Genomic DNA, 25191 nt, shown 5'->3' on the forward strand with positions numbered 1-25191 from the left:
TTTGCTTCATTACATAATATATTGTGTTCACTGTTACCTACAAAATAGAATTGAAAAACATTGATTACTGACCACAATCTTTAGTTGAAGGAGGAATTTTCAGTGTGCTTTTTATTATGTCTTATATGTATAATGAAGTATGATAATGAATTAATTTCATTATATGTCTGTTCCATTAAACATTGTGAAAATTAAACTCAGATCCAAGGATCAAGGTTCTTAGCATTAAGATGCAAAATAAGGAGAATTCCCTTTGTCCCCAAGGGTCTAGGAACATATGAAGGAGGAAGAAACAAGAGGAGATTATACCTCAGATAATAAGGAAAGTTTATACCTCAGATAATAAAGAAAGTATGACCAAGGAAAGAGTAGAACTGGGACTTAAGGATTTTATAAGTCATATCTGATCATGTTAACCTTTTTCTCATTGGATGTTCTCAACTCAGTTGAGGAAATTTTTACAAGAAGTAGATAGACAAGTAAAAATAACTTTAGAATTACTTTTGTTGTCCACATATAGAATTTTTTTAAAAAAATATTTTTAGATGTAAATGGACACAATATCTTTATTTTTTTTAAATAATTTTTTAGTTGTCAGTGGACCTTTATTTTATTTATATGCAGTGCTAAGAATTGAACCCCGTACCTCACACATGCTAGGCAAGTACTCGACCACTGAGCTACAACCCAGCCCCATTATAGTTTTAAATAAAAAATGCTAACTCTTTTGGTAATCTTTCATTCAGAGATTCTTGTGTTTCATGAATGGTCTTCAGAAGTTTCTCACTGTTGGGAAAATTTGTCTGTATGTTCATTTTTTTTGTTTGTTTGTTTTTTCTGAGCTACTGCCTTTATTTCATTTTTTAGAATTTTTTAGTTAAAAAAAAAAGATAAGAACCATTACCTTAGATTCTCCTCTAAAGTTTCTTTGAAAATATTATTGAGCCTTGATTTGCCTAAATTTTTATTAATTTAAAAAGTTTGTCTATATTCTTCTGTTGGGGACCAGTCAAAAATGACTTCTGTTATCATTGGGAAAGAAAAATTTTGTCAGATTTTTGCACTTTCATGTATGTTTCCAAAAAAGCACATGAAGTGGCCATGAAGCATTAAAGAAAATGACAAATCCTTGCTATGAAATTTTATTTTGTTATTTATAATGTAAATGTAGTGATTGTCAGTTCAATGTGGTATAGAGGAGACAGTGCCAGGCTGAGAGAAGTGCTGGCAGGCAGTACTTGTGAGGCGTGGGGCTAAGATACTTACCTTCTCTGGACCTCAGTTTTCCCATCTCTAGTATGAGAAGATTTTTCTTGAATATCTCTTCCTGCTTTCCAATTCTATGATTCAATATTTCCTCTTTAGAGGGCTGGAGAATGTTATTAATTAAGGAAATTTAATTTCAGTTCTAATATCTGTTAAGATTAGATTTTTTTTTTTCTTTAAAGTGTTTGTTCAGATGTTTTCCTGTTGTTAAGAGGCTGTTCCAATGATTTCTTCTCACGTATTATATATCATGTTTCATTAGTAATGGTAAACTAGCTTAAAATTCTTTTAAAGAAATGATTACAATAAATATTTTTACTTTTGATTGCAAATACACTAAGTGCTCATTAAAGCAAGTAATGTAATTGCTTATAGAGCAAGTAATTACTTTTACAATGTGCAGAGAAAGATGTTTTGTATATGAATTCTGAATTGGTAACGTTGTATTATATTTTTCAAGCAATGTGCTTGGAATACTCACATGTAAAGAGTTGTTAAAAAAAAAGAGTTGTTCAGTTAAACTTTGCATTCAGATGAAGGTAGATAAGGCCTCATTGGCATTTAGTTATTCTTTATAATAAAGTTGTCCTGTAGGAATTTCTGTGATGATAAAAATGTTTTTTATCTACTCCATCCATTTTGGTGGTCAATATATCATGACACTGTTGAGTGCCTGATATGGCTAGTGTGACTAAGAAGTGAATTTCAAATTTTATGTAATTTTAATTAATTTAAATTTGAATTTGAAGAGTCAGATGGCTAGAGGCTGCTCTACAACTCTGGGATTTTCTGTCATAAATGTTGTCTTCTGGCTAGTAACTTTTTTTACTTTTTTTTTTTTTAATAGCTGTCCTTCTTGAAAGAGTGTGCGTACACACACACATTTTCATTTTCTGTCTCATTCATACTTTATTTTATTTTAAAGTATTTTCTAATTCATATTTTCATATGGTTAAAATACATATGTCTCCTCCCCCACCTCTAAGCCTGTCTCCATAGGCAATAATTTTATCCAAATTTGATTTGTGTTTATCTATTAGTTATCTCCTTTCTCTTTTCTTGAGACAACACAAAAATTAGAGATCCTCAATTACAGAAGAAATAGTGTAACTCACTTTAACACCTATCTCCCTTTTTTAATTTGGATAGCTATTTATTTTTAATTTTTCTGTACTTTCCATTTCTTCTTCATTAATTTTAGGTGGCATCTCCTTGCTTTTCACTATTTCACTCTTTCTCTCCCCTTCCTCTACCTTTCCTGTTTTCTTTCCCCAACCTTAAGTCAGCTATACCTTTCATTTTTATGTTAATAAGTTTAATTGCACCAATATTCTGTTCTACTATCACAATTATGTTTTCTGTGTGGGTCTATGTGGACAGTGAAAAGTGAAAACAAGTAACATTTTCTTTCTGAGTCCCTTGTTACTGCCAATCCTTATGCCAAACTAAAAAAAAGTAAGTTCTGATTAAAATCAAAGTGAATTCTCATTCTATCAGTTGTTGAAAACCTTTTGATTTGCCATATCATGACTTTTGTTTAGTTTTTGCTTTTTCTTGACTTTCAAATTGTTTTTACCTTCTTGTTGATGAAAGAATAATGTGCTTTCATCACCTTCAAGTCCTTTCATCATCTATGGCTTAAAATTCACATTCACTCAGAGATTCTTTCCCTAAGCCCTTCAGACTTGTTCTAGTCTTTACTGATTGCCCTTGGGCATGCTGCATAGTTCTTATCTTGGGACTTGTTATCCTTATACTTCTAGGTTGGATCAGCTATTTCCTGGGTTTCATTTCTTTTTGATCATTTCTTTCAGTAAACTGAGGAGGAAAAAAGAAGAAATAAAATTGTTTTCATTTTTCTCCTCTAGTTGGTTGATAATGTGACTAAATAAAGAATTCTAGGCCATAGTCCTTTTTTTCTCTGTGAACATAATGCATCTTTCTGTTAGTGTCTAGCATCCAGTGTTTAATTGAGACGCCTGATGTTATATCTAATATTTATTTCTTTAGTTTTATGGGATTTTTTTCTGCTATGAAAGCTTTAAGTATTCCTGTATTTTTATCCTGGAATTGCACAAGTTATGCCTAAATATTTTTTCCCTCTTTTTCTGTGGGACACCAGTGGGACCTTTTTAATCTGAAAATGTGATTTTCTTTAGTTTCAAGAAAATTTATGTTGAAAATATTCCTTCAGGAGTATTTTCTCATATATTTGGCTTTGTGTTTTCCTTCTTATATTCTAAAAGATTTTTTTTTCACATTATGTTCAGATCTGTCTTTTGGATTTTTAAAAAATTTTCATAGTATATTCTTTAATTCTTCTCACTGATTTCCAGATCTAAGGCTGTCATAAAAGCCAGTGTGGCTACAGTACTGTATAGCAGGGGATAAAGAATTGTATAAAATGAAATCAGCTTTAAAACCTGTTTTAAGACAACTTATTATAACAAAGGCAATGAGATGTCAGGGTAGCAAAAAGGAAGGTGGGGTAGGGTGGCCCTAGTGAAGGACCAAAGACAAAATAAGTAATAGCTACACTGCTGAAATTTCATTACATTCTAATAAAGACTGTATGCCTGATAACCTAGTGGTAATTCATAAGTTTAGTAGTTTTGCAATATTTTTAGGAAACATAATATTAATATGCTTTTAATAAGGCATTATAAGAGTGATATGATTACTATAATTCTTTAAAAAAGCCTTGGTCCATTTCAAAAGATCAACAATAAATTTTTAAAAACCAAGAGGAAAGAAAAATAAGTTATATGCCCACCCCAAATACATAAGAACCACTTGTTGGCATTTGTTTTGTATTTTAAAGGCCTGGAATAAAATGGGCCAGATTTTCAAAGGCAATTAATAACTTGTACAAGGACTTGATTCATTTGATTTTAGCACCAAGGAAAATAAGAGTCAGTATCTCATGGAAGACACAATGGGTTTTTCCTCTACCTCTCAAATTGCACAACTTTTACCAAGCCAGGATATATAACCACGCATCCTTGTTGCCCTGCTACAGAGTCTAAAATGATTTAAGTATTAAAATGGCTGCTCAGATGACACCAGCAGAGTTTTTTCCCTTTAAGACAGGATCGCAATCATGAACGCTATTAAGTATCAATTTCTTTGATCAAGAACAAAACTTCTTTAAGGAATAGTTACTTTCCTGGTCCTTCTTAACCTATCTTGTAAATTCTCTATTGCAATATGTGTTTGCCATTTATGTTGAGTGTTAGTCAAGTGAACATCCTCCAGATATGCCTGATCTATTTCTATTTCCTTAATGATAAAGTATGCTTACTTTACATAGTACCATGGGTTTTCTCTTTTCTTTATTTTTTCTTTTTGCTATAATTTGTTTATCAAGGCATAGTGTATGTTTAGATCAAGAAAAAAACTGACAAGTATATCTTAAACATACATTTCTTAACCTCAGTAACATCTGAAAACCTAAGATTTTATTAAATTTTCCACTGAAAAGTCAGTGTTGGTGGCTTACCTAAGAACTTAAAATGTCAACTTTTGACCCAAATAATGTCCCTCAGTACACATGTATTTTTCAAAAGAAAATAAGTCATATTAAAGTAATATTTTCTCGTATGCTAACGTTTTTGTAGAAAATTGAAAATTCTGAGTAAACTGAAGGCATTTTTAATGACAAAATAAATGTAGTATATGTAGCTAGCTTATATGTTTCTTAGTGTAAAGGCAGCAGTGAATTTGCATCTTGCAACGAATCTGTAAATCTAGTTGCTTTTTTCCTGGAATTTCATATAGTATCTTACCATACCATGTTCCACGGGGCTAGAAAACATTTTTTGGCATCAGTCTATGCAGAAGCCTCTGATGAGGCTTTTCCAGCTTTCCCAGAAAAATACAAAAATTTTATCAACCACTTTTACTGAACAAAAATGTTACTACTAATTGCTCTTTTAACTTTTATTCTAACAAATTCTTTAAAAAATTTTTGATATCTCTGATGTTTTTGAATTGCACACTCAAAGAATTCATACATGCTGGAATCTTAGTAAAAGGAGCTGCTAATGCAAAGATGAGGAGGTTCTGCTCATCTTACTAGTTACATGCTTTTCTCTTCATGGTGTAACTGAGGCTTTCTGGTTTGTTTGTGGAACTTTTGTTTGTAGGAAAGCATATACATAGGGCCATATCTTGTTGGTTTCTGTTCCAGAAAATGTTTCCAACACTCCTTTTTTCTAATAATACTCCAGAACTGGCTCCATTTGTGCTTCATTGCCTCAGTCTGGCTGCAGCAAAATAACCGGGGGGTGACAAACAACTTGTGTACATTGATACAGCAGGAATGGGAGCTGTTTATTGTAGGACAACAGAGGTATTTATACATTCCACACAGCTTATCTTAATTAACATAAACTAGATACAGCAGTCAACCAATAAGAAATCTCCACACTTAATGGCTCGCTGGCGTTACTTCACAAACCACTCCCTCTGGCAAAATGCCAGGCGCCATCCAGACTTGTTTACAGACTAACATTTGTTAGGTACCATCCTGACTTGTTTATAGACTCTAACACTTCATAAGCCTTCAGTCTCTTGATCACTGTCTCTGGTCTATCATCCTCACGCTGAATCAGAGGCTCTCCCATCAGACCATCTATGCCCACAGTTTTGGGAGGGTTGAATTTAATGTTGTAGACTCAGTCATTGGCTGGATGAATCCAGCGAGCAGTGAGGCGGTATTTAATGACCTCAAAGGGCACATTCAGATCAATTACTGTGTCTATCTGATAAACTTTATCCAGGGCTTCTGCCTGTGGAAGTGTCCTTGGAAAACCATCCAATAGCCAGTTACATTGGGTGAGATTTTTCAGCTCATGGAGGGCTAGCCGAGTCATGACATCATATGGGATGAGCTTCCTTTGATCAATAAAAGTCTTGGCTAACACACCAATCTCTGTGCCTTGAAGCATGTTTTGTCAGAGCAGGTCCCTGCTGGAGAGGTGCTTTAGCTTGAAGTGTTTGGTGATGCCCGGGGACACAGTGCCCTTGCTGGAGCCAGGAGCCCCCATGATCACTGTGTGCGCTAGCCGTGTGGAAGCCCCCATGGCCGCTGACAGAGGACCTGGTAGGGCAGACAGCGCTCACCCGCTTTGAGGCCTAGGATGGCCTGCTGGAAGTGCTGCAAGCAGGCGGGGCCCCAGCACCCACACTCTCTGTACTTTGAATTTTTAAAACAAAGTCTTTACAGGGTTTCCCCAGAAAAACTGGATTTTTACCTGTTGCCTTCAGGTAATTTACAAATATTCTGAACTATGGCTTCTGCTCATTTTCATTCTTTTACACACTCCTCCTCTACTCTGTGTCTTACAGAAATTTGTTAAAATGTCTTATTTGCTAATGATTGTCTTCCCAGACCATTCTGTTTACTAATGTGTTTATACGTGATTTTATACTTCTTTGCTGTCAGAAAAAGAGATTGAAATAAGTTTGTGCTTGGTCTATTGTCCTGAAATAAAAGCATCCCTCTTCCAGATCATTCCCAATTTGGTCATTCCACCTAAAGCATTCCACATAAACCCGTGTTATTAAATCCAGCATACTCATCTTTGTCTCTACCTTTCTAGATCTTACAGTAGTCTGTACACAGTTAACCACTCCCTCTCTGTTTCCTTGTTACTACCTTCATATAATATTCTTACTTTCCGGCTGTTCCATTTTAGTCTGCACTGCTAGCTTCCCACTCCTTTACCAGACTCTAAATGTTGAGTTCCTCATGTCTTGGTGCTTCTTTCTTTTCTCATTCTACTCTCATGACCTATATATATCATCTATATACAAGTGACTTCTAGTTTTATATCTTGGCCCAGAAGTCTCTCTTGAATTTTCAGCTGCTGCTATTGCTGCTGCTTTTCTTTTTAGTACCAGGAATTGAATGCATAGGTACTTAAACTCTGAGCCACATTCCAAGCCCTTTTTATTTTTTACTTTTTTTAAAACAGGGTCTCATTAATTTGCTTAAGGTCTCACAAAGTTGTTGATGCTGAATTTGAACTTGGAGTCCTCCTGCCTCAGCCTCCTGGGTCTCTGGGTTTATAGCCATGAACCATCACACCTGACTGTAAAGCTTCTTAAATTTAGCACTTTCAGAGCTGAATTCTGATTATTTCCCTTTCCCCAAGTCTACCTTCTTACTTCTCCATCTCAGTAAATGGCATCACCATCAAATCTTGCCATCTTGATTTGTTTCTATCACTCTTAACTTCTAGTTTACAACACTCATTTCCTGCTAAAAACAGTTAAGTCATTCAAAAATCAAACCCTTCTATTGAAAGACTTCTTTAACTATCATGATGGGCTAATGAGTTGATTATAGCACCCATTTATTTGAAACAATACATGTTTATTATTTTTTAATTTTTATCTATAGTATTGAGGAGAACTGTTCAAACTCGTCCTGCTCCACGAATTCCTCCAACTGTGGATATCATTGAAAAGGAACAAAATTGGGAAAAGACTTTACCTATTGATACAGACATCCAGAATTCAAGTGAAGAGAGTCGTCTTTTCACTCAGAGGTGGAGAGTCTCTCACATGGGAGAAGATTTAGAGAATAAAGTTCAGACCCCTTTTGTTAACTTTTCACAGAACCTCTGCAATTTCCATCCCAACACTCAGCAATCAAGAAATCTTGCCTTCTCAGAAGAGCCCTCAGTACAAGGAAATGGGCAACAGCTTAGAACAAATGAGGCATCATTGGTACAAAGAAAGGACATAATGGCACGAATTGCTGAGTTAACACTGCAGAATTCAGCCATCAAGACACAGCTAAATAATATTACTTGTCCAGTGGGAGAGCAAGGGGATGGACTGCGGGAATTGAATAAACAGGAAAGTGCAGGCGATGTGACTGCTGTGAGTACCACTTACACATTAACAAGGGACATGTAGGGATTTAGGCGTGGGCATCTTAAAGAGTTTTTTTTTTTTCAGAAGTGATTCTGGATAGCTTTTAGGCAGTCACTAGATACCTTATGCTCTGGCATGTTCTCTTCACAAGATAGTCAAAAGATACTGATTAGTTTATATTGAACATAGAAGACAACATGAAAGAAAAAAAACATGAATGAAGAAAATAGGACTAAGGTAAAATATGTAGGAAAGCTAAAATTAGACAAAAAATAAGGTTTTTAAGTATAAAATATATAGAATTAATATGACTTGAAAGATGCTATACAACTACATTTTACTGAAACTATTTTGACTCTTAAAATAGCTCATAAAAGAGTAATTGGCTTTCCATTTATGACCAGCCAATTTTTTTAAGACATAACATGCATGTGCTGAAATGATGTTAAAGGATCATTAAAGTCAGAATTTAATGTGCATATGACTCATGGCGTGGCGGGGGTCTTATTTAAAAGTGGTTTCTGGATGAGCAGGACTAGGGTAGGACCTGTGAATTTCTAATAAGTTTCTAAATGATGCTAATGCTGCCAGTCCAGGTGCTCTATTTTGATAAGCAAAATTCTGCATGTTATAGTACAGGAGTTTTATAAGTAAAATAAACTTCATGGGCTAACCTATAACTTAAACCTTCATTTCATTATTTGTGGGGAGAAAAGGGACTCTTTAAGTTCCAACTGGGAGTGTTTATAACACACCTTCTTGTACAGTTCCCCATGATAACATATATTTTGTTTTATCAATTTTTGAGCCAAAGTGTCTTCTATGAGGGTTTTAATGGAGACAGTACAATGTTTTTTGCATTGGGAAGGACATAAGCATCCTTATTATGAATTAGGGACTCCTGAGGTGGCTGTATCTATAAGTGTTTTAAAAGTAATGGATTGAGGGCTTTGGTGGGCAAGGTAAGGGAGAGGTAAGTGTAGGGACCACATCTGACATCCCTGGCTGATGGGGAATAAGGAGAATGTGGAACTGAGCCACAGAAGTAGTAGTCAGAGCTGGGGTTGGTGGTGCACATCTAAAATCCCAGATGAGGTAGGAGGATTGCAAATTTAAGACCAGCCTCAGCAATGCAATTTAGGCTCTAACCAACTTAGTGATGACTCTTTCTCAAAAAAATAAAAAGAGCTGGGCATGTAGTTCAGTGGTAAAACACCCCTAAGTTTAATCTAACAACAATAATAACCAAAACAAAAAAAGTAGTCAGAAGTGACTGGTAGATGAGGAGCCAGAAAGTGGTTGTAGGAGTAGGAAGTAGCCTTTGGTACAGGTCTAAGAACAAACTGCCTCAATTTTGAGTAATTGTTTGCAGAGTTTTGAAGATTATTTGAAATAGGTAACTCTTGGTTTAAAAATGATAGCACAGTTATATATTGAGCTTGTGTCCTTTCCTATTTAGAATATACATCAGTCTAGAAAAGACAATCTGTTATTGTTGCCCACACCACCCTCTTTTGTTTTAATTGAAAATACAACATGATCTTTAATCATGCTGATTTACTTATTATTTTTTTAAACTAATAGACAAGCTAAAATTTAGGAAATTCTATTAGGGATTGCTTTTTCCCAAAGGGAAGTATTAAGTGACATTATTGTGAAATTACTGTGAATGATATAAATATACTTCTCTTGGGAGTTTTCAGATTGAACTTAATGTTATATTCCTTTCCAATTACAACTATTCTTGAATCAGTTATCCTAAGCTAAAAGTGGTCAGAAGGAGTAACTGGGTTTTCAGAATCTTTGTCAAATAATTCACTTTGTGTGTTTGAAGATTGTAATTGTAGAAACAGCTGTTTCAAATAAAGCAGATCCTCCTTTGTAATGTGTCCAACTTCAGATCTGTCATCAATAGGTGTGTGGCATTTAGCTTACTAGGAGTTATCTCTTTGCTCCTGTGATCTCTTGTGCAGCTTAGCAAATACTAAGAGATGCAGGAAAGCTTTGTCAAACAGACTGTGTGTTCAGACATAGGCACTGGAGGAGGGTATATGTGGTAATAGTAGTAGGAGGTTTAGCATCCTTTTACTTTAGTCCTAATTCTTCAATTAAAGCATTTGTAAATTCTATTGCTTTCCCACTATTCACATTTGTATATAGCAAGGCTAAGAACATTAACTTGCTTACACTTGATAGAAAAATTAAAATAGTGTGGTTTTTTTTTCCATGTTGAATTTATGCCTTTTTTTTCTTTTTCCCCCAAAGACTTTTCCAGTAGCACAATCTCTAGCACCCAGTAGCATGGAGGAACGGATTGCAGAATTGAATCGACAGAGTATGGAGGCTCGGGGGAAACTACTACAGTTGATAGAACAGCAGAAACTTGTTGGTTTGAATCTCTCCTCTTCAGCAGTATCACCTGTTCAGTCGCCTCGAAGAGCATGGACTGGTTGGTCACACATTCATGATTTATAAACTAGAAATAGGAAGGTTTTTCCTTTACTAATTTTACAAGTTTGTATTGAACCAAAAGAAATCTTCAATTTCATACCAAAAGAAACAGGCTTGTTTGTGTCAGAGTGTAAGTGACAGAGATAGGACTAGAAAGCAGGTCTCCTAATCTTCTTTAGCCCATTTGATCTTTGGTGTTTGAGTTCCTAAGTTGCTCTACTTCTAGATGAGGTTCATTATGGTATATGATTCACTTAGCACATACACTGTAGCTAATTATAAAATATAAGCATCAAAATTATAACTTGAAATTTCATTAACATCAGATTACAAATTAGTGTTCTGTTAAAACCATTAAAACATTTTCATTTGTTAATTTAAAAACTTTCGGTTCTCTTGTTACATTTAGGAATGTGAAAAGCTAGAGGGAACTCTGAATAATAGAATAGTAATTTAAAAAGTTATCATAGCATTCCCATTGAAAAATGATACTGAGGAAATGAAGTAGATCTCAAGTTGATTTTTAGCCAGAATTTCATTTAAGACCCTGAAGGAATGGAGCTACTTGAAGAGCATAGAGAATGATTTAGGTCCAGAATAAGAGAAGATTAGAATTATCAGGAATAGATAAAGCTCTATTAGTAAAGTGCTCCCTAAGGTGTCCAAACAGGTGTTTTAGAGGACTCATTTGTCTTATACTGATTGAAATAGGTTACCTGTAGGGCATCTACCAGTAAGAATTTTTGCCTCAATTATAAATTATTTCTTTTTGAAATAATTTTCTCGAAAAGCAGATTTTCTGGAAAGTACTGGAAAATGATACAAGTAATGCATTTCCCAGCGTCCTTCCTCTTTCTCTAGGCTTCTTCACATGTCAGCCTTGTATTCTAGTCTTTATAGTTCTGAAGTCTAAAACCAAATTTTGATTAGAATAAACAAACTTTTCAAACTACTATGTGCCTGCCACTTGGGTCTTGAATATTCAGATATTCAAGTTGGGGAACAGGCAACAAACAACTAAATAAGTGAGATAATGTCAATACTGAGTACAATGAAGAAACATAAAGCAGATCACTTTTAAGAATAATTTTATGATTAAATATGACCTCTTTGTCTCATAATTCTATAAGGTTAAAAATGCCTTTATTATCTCATCTAGAACTCAACACAGCCTAAGTGTAGATAGGGGTGTTATTATGTCAATTTAATAAGTAAGCTGAGGTACACAAAGTTTAAGTGATCTGTCTGAAGTTCGCAAATTGTGGATCTGTGTCTGTGTTCTTTTCATTCCAGTGATTATATCTCGGGTGTTTTTTTTTTGGTAAGTAAAATTCTTAGTTGCATAGGAATCTCTCTGGGATATCCTGATAAAAATAAGAATAAATAATTTGCCATGAAAAAAGAAGTTTGATTTTTTTAGGGAAACTAAGGAACATTTTATAAAATAAAATAGGGCTTTTTATTACCCCTCAATGCCATGAAATCACTGGTTTTAAGTAGTGGTTCACAGGAGCCTCTCTGAAACTGCCTGGGATGGACATAAAGTCTTTTACCAGTAAATATGTAATAAATGCTTGTTAATCGAGAACCTACTTTGAAATATTGAAAATGTACATAATTATACTTACTTTTGGCAGTATGAGCTTCTCAGCCAGTTTCGCCCTTCCAATGTTAGTGTTGTCAACAACTGTAATATTGTTATAAATTTAAAAGATTGAAATTTTTACTAAATGACTTCAGAAATTTTTTTTCCCTTTTTCTTTCTTTTTTAGGAAAACTTTTTTTTTTTTAAAAAAGCTTTTTTTTGAAAAAGATCTCAAATTCTTTAGGGCTAGCTTTTCTGTTTTTTGCTTCCAGATCTGACATGATACCATGTGCCTGAAGATTCTGGCTCTCCATGAACTGATATGCTCCTGAATTGACACTAGTAACTAAGTTTCTTGTCTCACAGTTTATTTAAAAAAAAAAAAAATCTTTCAAGTGTGTACCTGTGGGGCATAGTGATAAGAATGTGCAAAGAAATTCCCAAATTTTAATAAGATTGAAATTGAAAAAAAAATCTTTTTTTTTTTTTCTTTTGGGTGTACCAGGTATTGAACTCAGGGGCACTCAACCACTGAGCCTCATCCCCTGCTCTGTTTTGCAGTTTGTTTAGAGACAGGGTTGCTTAGCACCTTGCTTTTGCTGAAGCTGGCTTTGAACTTGCAATTTTCCCATCTTAGCCTCCCAAGCCACTGGGATTATAGGCATGCACCACCATGCCTGGCAGAATTGAGAAAAATTTTTATTTTACCTTATTGAAAGTTAATGAAAATAGTATTTACTTTTATATTTTAGAAGGAGGGAAGAGGACCATTGAGGTATCTATTCCAGGAGCAGAAGCCCCAGAAAATACAAAATGTGATACTATCTCTCCTCTCAGTGGGATAAGTACAAGAAGGTAAGTTACTGCATGAATAGTTACTTTGAAAAAATTAAGAATGTGGTTTGTGTTTTATTCTCTTTGTGAGAAAAGGATGTGTATAATATGTGGCTTAAGTTCAGACTCACTCATGTAGAGCAAATAAAGTAACTAAAGAGAATTTGGGGGCAATAAAATGAATGAGGAATAAATTTTTAATTAAGTAGAAAATCATGGGTTGGCTACTGAAAACAAACATGGGCTTACACATGTGTAGAGTATTTATGAGTTATGATTTAGGAGGTATATATGAAGGTAATATATGACAGGGTGGTTAAATTAAACAGTAGCATCTTCCTCCTTTATAGTAGGTGAAACTGAAGCTCACAGAGCTAATTGGGTGGGTTGCCTAGATGGTCCACATGGTTGGTAATTGGTGACACAGAAAATCTTCTGTCTCTACTCCACATCTTCACTGTTGTACTGTACTGCTTCTGTTCTCATTGCTCTTGAGTGTTTTGACCTTCTTCCCCTCCACTGCACAACAATTTTTCATCTTTAGTGTTAAAAACTTATTTGTATGTTATTGTAATGGCAGATATATGTCATTATACAGTTGTCAAAATCCACAGAATGCACTATACAAATAGTAAAACCTCATGTAAATTATAGATTTTAGTTAATAATAGCTTATCAATATCAGTTGTGACAATAGATGTGTCACATTAATGCTACATGCTAATAATAGAGGAAACTGTTTGTTGGAAGTGGGGTGAGGGTGGTACTTGGCAGCTTTGTATTTTCCACTCAATCTTTTTGTAAACCTAAAGCTGCTTTAAAAAAATAAATTCCATTAGTTAAGGAAAAAAGGAGTTATATGTTGGTGATATTATGTTATAAATAACTTACCTTATTTGAATCTAAGTTATTCATTTTTTTCCAAGTTTTTGTCAGGATTGAGAATTGTTATTGTTTTCATAATTTATTAAGTTTATTAATAATATCTCACTCTCTGTCACTTTATTTTTCATAAATAGATCTTCAGGGGCAACTAGTAACTCTTGTTCTCCTTTAAATGCCACCTCAGGAAGTGGGCGATTCACACCTGTTCTTCCAAAAACAAAGGTAAATTATAAAATGTCTTTGTAAAATACATGTAGGGATCAAGAGTGAGGGTAGAAGATGACTAATTTGCTGTTTTCCAATCTTAGTTGTCATTTCTGTTATCCTAAAGATGATAAAAATTCTCAGAAGAAATTCTATAATTCACCTTTATTAGAAAAACAACAAACCATATATTTGTTTTGCTTTCCAGGGTAACTAAGGAATAAGATAAAATTCAATAGGATTTCAACAGTCCTTAAAGACTGGATATTACTGGTTTCAGATAGAGCTTCCCAAATATTGTAGAAGGACATCCAGGTGTGCCTTGAATGGGTTGTGGGTATACCAGAATATTGGTTCCCCAGTTGTTCCTGTGTGTAGGTAGAATATGTTATAACAGAGACCTGGTTCGGGCATTTAACAAGCCATATCTGAGTGTGATCTTAGTTAAACAGGTTATGGTTCAAAAGATAAATGTTTTATGTAGTCTTCATGTTTCGGTTTACTACAGGAATGTTTAGAAGCTTGAATTTTTACAAAAGATGTTTTTATTTTTCCTGTGTTGATAATGCAGTAAAATATAGTTCCTTTCAGTGTTTAGTCATAGAAAATTATGAGGTAGTCTTTAAAATTATAAAAATGACTTTTGCTGACTTGAGCCAACAGCTGTCTATGGGGGGAATCTTTGTTATTATTAACTTCAGTAATCAGAACAAAGAATGGATGCTTACAGCCCCCACATTGATTGATAGGCCTAGCTACCACAGTTGCCTAGCACTAAAATTTTTGTCTTTTTCTATTCTAAAAAAGTTTTAAAATTAGCTATTTTATGTAATTTATTCTTATTAGTTTCTGGAACTTAGTAACACTTAATTAACTAAGATGAAATAACTTTTTAAAAAATAATTAAAATTATAACCAAGAGTCACATAAAATATTAGACTTAATCCTTTTTTAAAAATGAGAACTCTTGGGGCTGGGGTTGTAACTCAGTGGTAGAGCGCTTGCTCACTCTATGTGTGAGGCACTGGGTTCAATCCTCAGCACCATATAAAAAATAAATAAAATAAAGGTATCATGTCCATCTACAACTTAAAAAAAATACTTATTTTTTAAAAAATGAGGACTCTTAAATCAATAAGGAGGTCTGTTGATCAGTGGTCAGTTATTTGGTGGTGAATAAAAATTGCCAATAATAATTTAATTTCTAGTACCATTTAATGTAACAGGATGACTTTGTTGTATATACTTGTTCTAAATGATCTGTATATCTTGAGTTGTCTCATGTTTCTGGTTACCTTCTAAATCTTTTCTGTATCTTTGTTCAACAGATTGAGAAACAAAATGAAGAAGGCTGGTTTGCTCTTTCTACTCATGTGTCATAAGTGAGGTTGAAATTGCATTTTACGGAGTTTGTACTCAGTAATTTATTCTTGGCCTTCCACAGTCCTTTCCCTGCTCCTGCTTTCAAGTTTTTATGTACTTCTTCAGATAAAACCTACAAAGATCCTGTGAATTAATACTAATACAACAGAAAAAATTTTATTTTAATTTTTTAGCTTTTCAAATAGATTTTCAACAGCCAGCCAATGTATAATTCCCTGTGAATAAAATTTTGATTGTAGGGAAATTAAAGTTTTATTTTTTAATAACTTCTTAAGTACTTTAAGGTTTTTGTTTTTTTAAGCAATTCATTTTTACCTAGTACTATCATTTTGAATCAGATTTTGTTGTTGTTTACTGCAGCTTAAATGTTGATATATTTCATTTTTCTTTTTCTTGAAGAAATTAGTTGCTTTGCATGTAACATACAATAAGATGCTTCTATTAGAATCTGGCATTGAGAAAAATGTAAATGTAAAAATGTAAATATAAAAATGGTTTCTTTTTTGGTGGGAATATATTGCTGTCTATCACCTTTTACAAGTGGAATAGGCAGCTTTTTAAAATAGGTATGGGAAGGCTGAGGATGTGGCTCAGTGGTAGAGTGCTTGCCTAGCATGTGTGAAACCCTGGGTTTGATCCCCAGCACCACAAAAAATTAAAAAAATAGAATTAAAAAAAATAGATATGAAAGTGTTTGTATTTGCTTAAGCAGGTAAGACTGGATGTATATATTATAAAATTCTTATTTAATTTTTAAAGGTGAAAAATCAATAATGATAATCTACATAAAATAAATAATGATCATAGAGCTCAAATGTCTAAAGGTAGAAACATTGGTTCAATGGTCTATTTAATGTTTGAAACAGAATTAAATAAAAACACTTGTCATTAATTTTCTTACCCCAGAATCCAAGCAGATTCATTCAGAATAGATTTTTCTTTCAGGCACCTGTTTGGTTCTCAAATATTGGTTTCTGTTTTCAACTTGAATGAAGTGGGACCTGGGAAGGGCAGCACATTGAAACTACCAGAGGAATTTTCTCTGACAACACCTTTCTGCCCTCTGAATTGTAAATCTCTGTTCTAGGAATTGCCCCATGCAACTTTTTACCTGGACCTTTTTATTGTTATGGCAAAAATAAAATTATTTTCTGAAGCACTATGGATTTATTTATGTGATGTCATCTGTATTCGTTTGCATTCTTGCAGAATATTCCATCATTTGCACATTTTGAAACTTGGTAATTAATTATATACCTGTCAGTGACATAAGACATTTTAGTGTTACTCTTTATCAAAATGTTATCTGCTTGCTTCATGAATATATTCTTTTAAAAAATATGTTTATTGGTATATTTTTGTTATGCATAATGATGGTATTTGTTGTAAATATTCATACATGCACGAAATATAATAATACAATTTGGCCAAACATTTCCCAGTACTTCTCCCCTCCCTCCCTACCTCTCACCCCCTGATTCTTTTCCTCTACTGATCTCCCATTCACTTTTCATGAGATCCCTGCCCCCCACCCACCTTTCTTTTCCTTTTTCCTCTATTACTTCCACATATGAGAGAAAAACATATGACCCTTGACTTTCTGAGTTTGGCTTATTTCACTCAACATACTTGTCATCCATTTTCCTCTAAATGACATAATTTCATTTTTCTTTAGGGCTGAATAAAACTTGTATATATATCGTGTATATATTATCACATTTACTTTATCAATTCATCTGTTGGTGGATACTTAGGCTGGTTCCATAGTTTGGCTATTGTGAATTGTGCTGCTATAAACATAGGTATGCATCTATCACAATAGTATGATTGATGACTATTTATTTCTTTAGGATAAATACTAAGGAGCATGGATAGCCGAGTCATTTGGTAGTTCCATGACCATTCTTTTGAGGAACTGATTTCTATGGTGGTTGTGCCAATTTACAATCCCACCAACAGTATAAAAGTGTTTTTTTCCCTCCACATCCTCTCCAGCATTTATTATTATTTGTGTTCTTGATGACTTCATTATGAATGCATTCTTTTGATATGGATTTCCCTTAATGTTTTCCAACTGATTAGCACTTATTTTAAACCTGAAAAGCCATTGTTCTCAATTTGGGAAGCATTTTAAAAATACCAATGACACCAGTGAGTTGAGCCTATATGCTTAGTTTCCATCACCCTGAATTAGGAGCCCAAAACATAAGATCTTATTCACTCCTTTAAATAGCCCATAGAGATAATACAAGTAGGGTTTAAAAACAAAACACACAGGCACACACTCCCACCTGCCCCTGGGATTTATCTCTGCTGTTGATGCTGCGGGCAAACCGCCTTCCGTCATTCTAGGAACCCCCCGCCCTGCCTTTACACGTTTATTTTTAATTGGTAAATAATAATTGTCTAGGACCCTTAAATTCGAAATTAAAACTTACCAACACAGACCGCTGTTCAATCGAGGCCCCTTTAGGCCATTTTGGAATAGGGGGCAGTTATTTTGGAACGTTTCAAATGTTATTGGTTAACATGACACCCTTTAGGAGTTAATTGGTAGAATGCCGGGCTTATCTGTCTTGCTTTGAGCCAACCTGCAGCGAGAAACACTTCACTGAACTGGGCTGCGCACAGCAGCGCGCGGAAACTCGCCCTAAGCCTGTCACTGGACAGCGCATGCACCTTTAGGTCGGCCAGAGACGGGGCGGGGGGGGGGGAGCGGGGGCGTTGCCATAGTAACCACGGTAAACGAAGGCCTTGTGTGGGTGCAAGGGAGAAAACAGCGGCAGCGGTGGGGACCTCGGGTGGTAAGTTTGTACTTCAGCAGCCTGGCTGCTCCCAGGACTTTTCCCTAAAATTACTTAGCAATCTGCAATGCAGACGTCCAAGCCCCACTTGGACTTCTTTTACGCTGAACAAGTGTTTTCCAGGTTTTGCTGAAACACGTTCCTTCGTCCTTCCTATGGTAGATCAACAAACATTAGACCCCCGTGGGCACGGATCCTGCCTGAAAGGAGCTTGCAATCTGGCCATGAGGAAGCCTAGTAGGCTACAGCAGTAAGGGTTAGACTAGGCTAAGCCAGAAGCATCGAATCTGGTGAAATGTAAGGACTCTGGGGTCCAAGCAAAGTCATCTCTCCCCCATACACATCTGTGTGTGATACTTGGCAAATTGACCCCTCTGCCCTTCACTTTTCTCCTCTGTATAGAGAAAGATGGTAATGCTTACCTCATGGGCTTCTTGTTATAAATAGGGATAATGCAGGCTAAGTGCTTAGCACCAGCCTAGCACATGGTAGGTGCACCACAGACACTTGCTGAATAAATACAAAAAGACATAGTAGCAGTGTGTTCAGTCATGAGTTGTTCTGGGTGCCTACTGACTGAAACTTTATGTTCCACCATATTTTATCCTTTCTATTCTCCCTTCTTCCTTTTTTCGTTTTTATTAAAACACCTACTAAATTTGAGTGCATAAATATTTAAGCCATGGTGACATCTACTAAATACTGGAATTTATATATGTAGTCTATAGGACTATTTTGCTATATTTCCTTTATGCACTAGCATTTTTTACTTTGTATTTTGTTTATTCTTTTGCGGTACTGGGGGATCAAACTACATCCCCACCCTTTTATTTTTTCAAATTTTAATACAGGATTCTACTGAATTGCTGAGACTATCTTCAAACTTGCAAATCCTCCTGCCTCAGCCTCCCAGTTAGTTGTGATTACAGATGTGCAACAATGGCTCATTTTTAAAACCTTTGAGAAGCTAGCAAGAGATGAGGGAGAGAGAAAGCAAGGGGAGAGGAACCACCTATAGACCCTATGTGGGAGGACGTTTAAGTCATGCCAAGTAATATGAATTCTTATTTTATGACAAGAGCCATTAAAGATTTTAAACAAGAAAAGTGGCACATTAAAAGCTGTGTTTCAGAAATTCAAGAGGCAGTATAGAAAGTGGATTAGAGAACAGAGAGTCAAAGATATGTAGCAGGTGATAAATGGTAGGGGTCAGACACAATGAGTTATCAACTCTAGCAGTGACAGTAGGACTAGAAGGGAGCGGATAAATCCAAAGGATTTACCAACCAGACCTTTGGTAAATTAACTGCATAAGCTGGGCAAAAGGCAAGGGTAACTACTCTGAAATCAGAGTGATGTCACCTTGTGGAACACTCAGCAACCTACTTCTCTGCACCATTGGTATTGTTATTTCTTTCTTTTTTTTTTTTTTTTTACTCTTTCTTGGGGTTGACTCAAAACTGGGTGGTCTAATGAGGTGGTAATAAGAATGGTATGTGGGCTGAAAACCAATAAATCTGAATCTAATGAAAAAAATTGATGGTCGTTCTGCAAATAGACTCCCAAACCTTGCTAGTAGAGTTGAATAAGACAGGACATAGTGTAGAACACACAAATAAAGTTTTATTTATTCTAGTTACAAACTGATTTTGATGAGTCAGTATATGATAATCCTGTCTCTTGTCCCCATCCCCAACTAATATAATTTTAGTTGTCTTGAAGTGTTGGGGTGCAGCGGAGCGACGGAGGGGAGAAACCACACAAGAGACTCACTTCATGCAATCGCAGGGGGGGAAGTTTATTGAGGATCCTGTTCCAGCGCGCTGGGACTCTGTGCTCACTCAAGAAGGGAGAGCAGCCCAGAGCCCAGAGCGGAGGTCAGGTGGAGCTTAAGTACACTTTTTGGAGAGGGTGGGGGGCTTTGCAGGCATCAGAACAAATCATCATAAGGCGCGGGAAAATTGAACAACAATTCTGAAACATGATTAGTACATACATTGGCGGGAACAATTTAGGCAGAGATGATTGGTCATTTCTAAGTGGGGTATACATTTAAACTGATTGGTTCTGGGGCCTAGATGCGTACGTGTCATGCTACCTAGAGCCCTTAGCTATTAATCAACCAGGGAATCAATGGAGACATTTACTGGGCAGTTCCCTCATTGTTCTAACAACTTTACAGGGATTACAAGTTCTGGGGATAGCAGAGGAATTGTAACAATAGACTTGTATGACTGTAACAATTGTCTTTTACTTTTTAACCCAAGCCTTGTAATCTAGAAGCTTTACAATGCCCTAGTCTCTTACACTTTAACTCAGTCTCTGCGGTTTAGAATCAGCTTGGAAATTTTACCTTTACAGAAGTAATACAACTACAATGAACGTTCTTAGCAGATGAGGTGATTAGATAAGTGATAGTTCCTCTCTTCTGGAAAGTGTCCAGAATTTATAAAAGTAAGATACAAATTTGGGAGGGATATATTATGCATTGGGAATGTACTTGAGATTATATAGTGAGAAAAGTTAGAATCATGTCATTGAGGAATAATTGAAAGAATTGGGATGTTTAGCTGAGAAAGGGGATCTAGGGAGAATTGAGACCACCTAGAATTATTTGAATGGCTCTAGCATCTACAAAAACTTGTTTTTATATTTACAGAAAAAAAAAAAAAAAAAACCAAGGTCCAATGGTTCCAAGCTGTAGGGTGGCAGATTTCAGCTTAATTTAAAATTAAAAAAAAATTTTATGGTACCAGAGATTGAATCCAGGGTCACTCTACCACTGAGCAACATCCTAGCCCTTTTTATTTTTTATTTTGAGGCACAGGTTTTTGCTAAGTTGTCAAAACTGGCCTCGAACTTGTGATCCTCTTTCCTCAGTCTCCTGAGTAACTGGAATTATAGGTATGCACCACTGTGCCTGGAAAATTTTAGCTTATGCTGCAGTCTGGATGGGCACAAAATCACAAGTCACTCAAGCAGGAACAAACTTTATTTCCCAAACTCCCGTGAATGCCACGCACGTGGCCTTCTCGCCTTCTCCCAGGACACACTACACCAACAGGAAATCCCTTCTCTGGAATTCCTTCCTACAGCACTTCCCCAACCAATGGGAACTCTCCAGGAGGTCCCCCCACCCCAGAGCTCCAAAGTAGCAGGCCTAGGCAGACAGCAGGGGTCTAATCTCCAATTGAATGCACATCTTAACATAATCATTATCATCTCAAGGGCTTGCTGGGGTCACCTTTCAACCAAAAATGCCATGTGTCATTCCTACTTGGCAATGGTTCTCAGCAAGCTTAATTTAAAATATACTAGGAACTAGAGCTGAGTGTCAATAGAATGTGCTCACCCTCTTACCTGAAATATTTAAATTGAAGCCAACTGTTCCTTCATTTGTTAATTTATTCAGGAAGATATTAATACATTCATTCCCTCAACCATTTTACATACTGAGTGCTTATGTGCCACTTAAAGTTTTACTCTATTGACAACCTGAGATGTCAAAACAGTCTTATGAAGTAGGTACTGCATTTTATGAAATTCTAAGACAAAGAGAGGTTAAATATTTGTTTAACAACCAGGATTTAAACTTAACCAGGATTTAAACTTCACCAGACTGATTGTAGCCAATATTCCCAACCTGGCCAACACTTTAGGCTCCTTTTATAATGGTGCTGGGCTAGATTTTTTTAATGGTGTTGTGAATGTGTGGCCTGTGTTGGATGGGAGGCTGGCCTAGATACAAGTTCTTTTGACTCTGAAGATTATATGACACATAGATTGAGTTTGATTGATTGATTCATTCATTCATTCAAGACAGTGTCTCACTATTTGCCAAGGCTGGTCTCTCACTCCTGCCTTAGCCTCCCAAGTAGCTGGGACTTCAGGAGCCCAACTTATGTTCATATTTAATTAAAGCCCACCTGAATTAAATAGACTATAATAGTAGTAACCGTAAAGATACCTTTCATTTCTGGGCACCTAGTAAGTGTTTTATATAAACCCCTAAGTTCTTAAGATTGGTTCTTATCACTGGCTGCATGAAAGAATTGCCATGGGAAGTAAGATCCTGTTAATGGTATTTTGCTTTTAATGTTTTTCACGTGATTCTGAACTGTAGTCAGAGTTGGGAATTATAGGTATAAAATCTCATTTAATTTTTTTAAAAAAATATATACCTTTATTTTGTTTGTTTGTTTATTTATTTGTTCATTTATTTTTATGTGGTGCTGGGGATCTAACCCAGTACCTCATGCCTGCTAAACAAGCCCTCTACTACCCATTAGGACAACTCTACTAGACAATAGTATTAACCCCACTTTACATAAAAAAGGACTAAGATATTAAGGAACTTATTCCTTGGCCAACCTGGAATGTGAACCTGTAAGGGGGGGTCCGGCGGATCATCGGAGGGAGAGACCACACAAGAGACTTACTCCATGCAATTGGCAAAAGGGGATTTATTGGGGATCCATTCCAGCGCGCTGGGACTCTGTGCTCACTCAAGAAGGGAGAGCAGCCCAGAGCCCAGAGCAAAGGTCAAGCAGAGCTTAAGTACACTTTTTGGAGAGGGCGGTGGGCTTTGCATACATCAGAACAAATCATCATGAGGCGCGGGGAAATTGAACAACAACTCTGAGATGTGATTGGCAAATTCATTGGCGGGAACAGCTCGGGCAGTGGTGATTGGTCATTCGTAAGCGGGTTACACATTCAAACTGATTAGTTCGGGCCCTGTGACAAACTGCACAGGGCCCTAGGCTAAATGGCCAGTAGGGCGTTGTTTTAACTATCTCAGGAATTCCAGGTTCTGGGTGTAACAGAGGAACTTAATACCTAATCTTTTACATTCAAGCTTTCCAGCTTAGAAACTTTACCCTTTCAAACCCACATCTCTTTGGTGCCAAAGCATCAATTTCCCGATCTTTTTGATCTAAAAACAAAGAAACATTTTATTTCATCTCACCAATTATGCTGCTAATCTCCAGGAGTCCAGTAGCCTTTGGTACATGACTTGCTCAACTGCTTTGTTTTTTTTTTAATTGTAGTTGCACACAGTGCCTTTATTTTTTATTTATTTTTTTAATGTGGTGCTGAGGATCAAACCCAGAGCCTTGCGCGTGCTAGGCGAGCGCTCCACCGCTGAGCTACAACCCCAGCCCCCAATTGCTTTTTACAGATTATTTTGTCACCCTGTAGAGCCCAGAAAAAAAACTAAGAATAGATCACAATATTTATCATCCAGTATTGCAAATTAAGAACAGTGGGTCCAGTATTTTCTTTCACACTGTATACAACCTGACATTGACTTGTTTGTGATATTAAAAAGTACTGCCTGGTAGTGTTAGCCATTTGACAAACTTATTATTTATGTTAGCATAGAATAAAGTGTAGTGATTTTGTTGTAAGGGTCCAGCGGAGCGTCGGAGGGAGAGACCACACAAGAGACCAGCTTCATGCAATTGCAGGGGGAAGTTTTATTGAACCAGCATGCTGGGGCTCAAGGCTCACTCAGGAAGGGAGAGCAGCCCAGAGCCCAGAGCAGAGGTCAAGCAGAGCTTAAGTACACTTTTTGGAGAGGGTGGGGGGCTTTGCATACATCAGAACAAATCATCTTGAGGCGCGGGAAAATTGAACAACAACCCTGAGCCATGATTAGTACATCTATTGGTGGGAACAATCTGGGCAGGGGTGATTGGTCACCCCTGAGTGGGGTACACATTTAAACTGATTGGTTTTGTGGCCTGGATGCTAACATCTGAGCTATTTGAAGCCCTTAGCTAATAAACAACCAGGGAATCAATGGAAATATTTACTGGGCAGTTCAGGTATTGTTCTAACAGTAACAGAGATTACAGGTTGGGGGGGGGGTTAGCAGAGGAATTTTAACAATACCTGGCCTATTATTATTATTTTTAGCCCAAGCCTTTCAATTTAGAAACCTTACAATCCCCAGTCTTTTACACTTTAACTCAGACTCTCGCAGCTTAGAGTCAGCTTAGAAATTTTACCTTTACATTGTCTTGACACCAAGTTATCTTTTGTTGTGCTTCAGCATCTTTGTTTACTGTAATTGTTTATTACCCACTTTACGAATAAATTAATTAGATCTTACAGTCTATTTTTATTATATTCAGGATAGAGTCAGTTACAGTATGTTAAAAATAAATGTGTTTAGGGAAAAAAAGGCTAAAAGGTAGAAGATGATCTCAAGATGATGTTGACTGGTGGGAAGAGGAAAGAAAACTATGAGATGCAAATCATTGAAATGTATTTAGTCAATCCCATTTCTGGCTTTAAAGGGGACCAAAAACCAGTGAACACAGGTGGCCTCTGAAGGGTTAGAATGACTGTTAGATGACAACCAGCCAAGATGAAAACAGGGGTCTAGGTCCTACAACCACATGGAATGAAATTTTGCTGGCAACCTAAATGAACCCAGAAATAGATTCCTCCTCAGAGCCTCCAGAAATGAAGATAGCACTATCAACACCTTGATTCTAATCTTGTGAGACTAGGCAGAGGGCAGCTGAGTGACATTGGACCTGGCTGGACTTTTGATCTACAAAACTATAAGATAATCCATGAACGTCACTTAAACTGCTGAACATAATTTTTATGACAGCAATAGAAGAACTAAAACAATGGGGAACTCTCAGACTAAAAGCTTTCATTTATTTCTCAATTGATCAGCAGCAATAGAATATCAGTTCAGTTTTGTGGGCAAACCCAGCAGCCACCTTGCCTTTACTTATTGGCACCTGCGTCATGTAGTTTAGTTTCTTTCCAGTATTTTAAATTTTGATTTTTATCAAATAAATGATTACCTATTAATGTTTCATGACAGCTAGATTGTTATTATCCTCAAATAAGAAATGCTGGCAAGGATTC

At 36.0% G+C, this 25191-nt stretch overlaps 2 protein-coding genes and 1 pseudogene across 16 annotated transcripts in view; 2 read left to right on the top strand and 1 right to left on the bottom strand.

The window, feature by feature from the left end:
* Positions 1–16652, top strand: part of Spice1 (spindle and centriole associated protein 1) — a 60873-nt gene extending 44221 nt beyond the window's left edge. For 13 of the 14 annotated variants that reach the window (XM_021727923.3, XM_005327597.5, XM_021727924.3 and 10 more), the window contains 5 exons: positions 7673–8157; positions 10417–10600; positions 12940–13042; positions 14041–14128; positions 15439–16652. In XM_021727923.3, the coding sequence (XP_021583598.2) occupies positions 7673–8157; positions 10417–10600; positions 12940–13042; positions 14041–14128; positions 15439–15492 (914 nt within the window). In that variant the 3' untranslated portion in view covers positions 15493–16652. The remainder of the gene's footprint in view (positions 1–7672; positions 8158–10416; positions 10601–12939; positions 13043–14040; positions 14129–15438) is intronic. The other variant, XM_040270363.2, reaches the window with a different exon arrangement.
* LOC144376411 (GTP:AMP phosphotransferase AK3, mitochondrial pseudogene) lies at positions 5291–6457 on the bottom strand (annotated as a pseudogene).
* Positions 16653–18225: 1573 nt separating the features above from the next.
* Positions 18226–25191, top strand: part of Cfap44 (cilia and flagella associated protein 44) — a 105614-nt gene continuing 98648 nt past the window's right edge. For both annotated transcript variants that reach the window (XM_005327676.4, XM_040270368.2), the window contains exon 1: positions 18226–18297. The gene's annotated coding sequence lies outside the window, so the exon portion shown is untranslated. The remainder of the gene's footprint in view (positions 18298–25191) is intronic.

This window comes from Ictidomys tridecemlineatus, chromosome 3 (assembly GCF_052094955.1).
Source record: "Ictidomys tridecemlineatus isolate mIctTri1 chromosome 3, mIctTri1.hap1, whole genome shotgun sequence".
In the NCBI taxonomy this organism is placed as follows: domain Eukaryota; kingdom Metazoa; phylum Chordata; class Mammalia; order Rodentia; family Sciuridae; genus Ictidomys; species Ictidomys tridecemlineatus.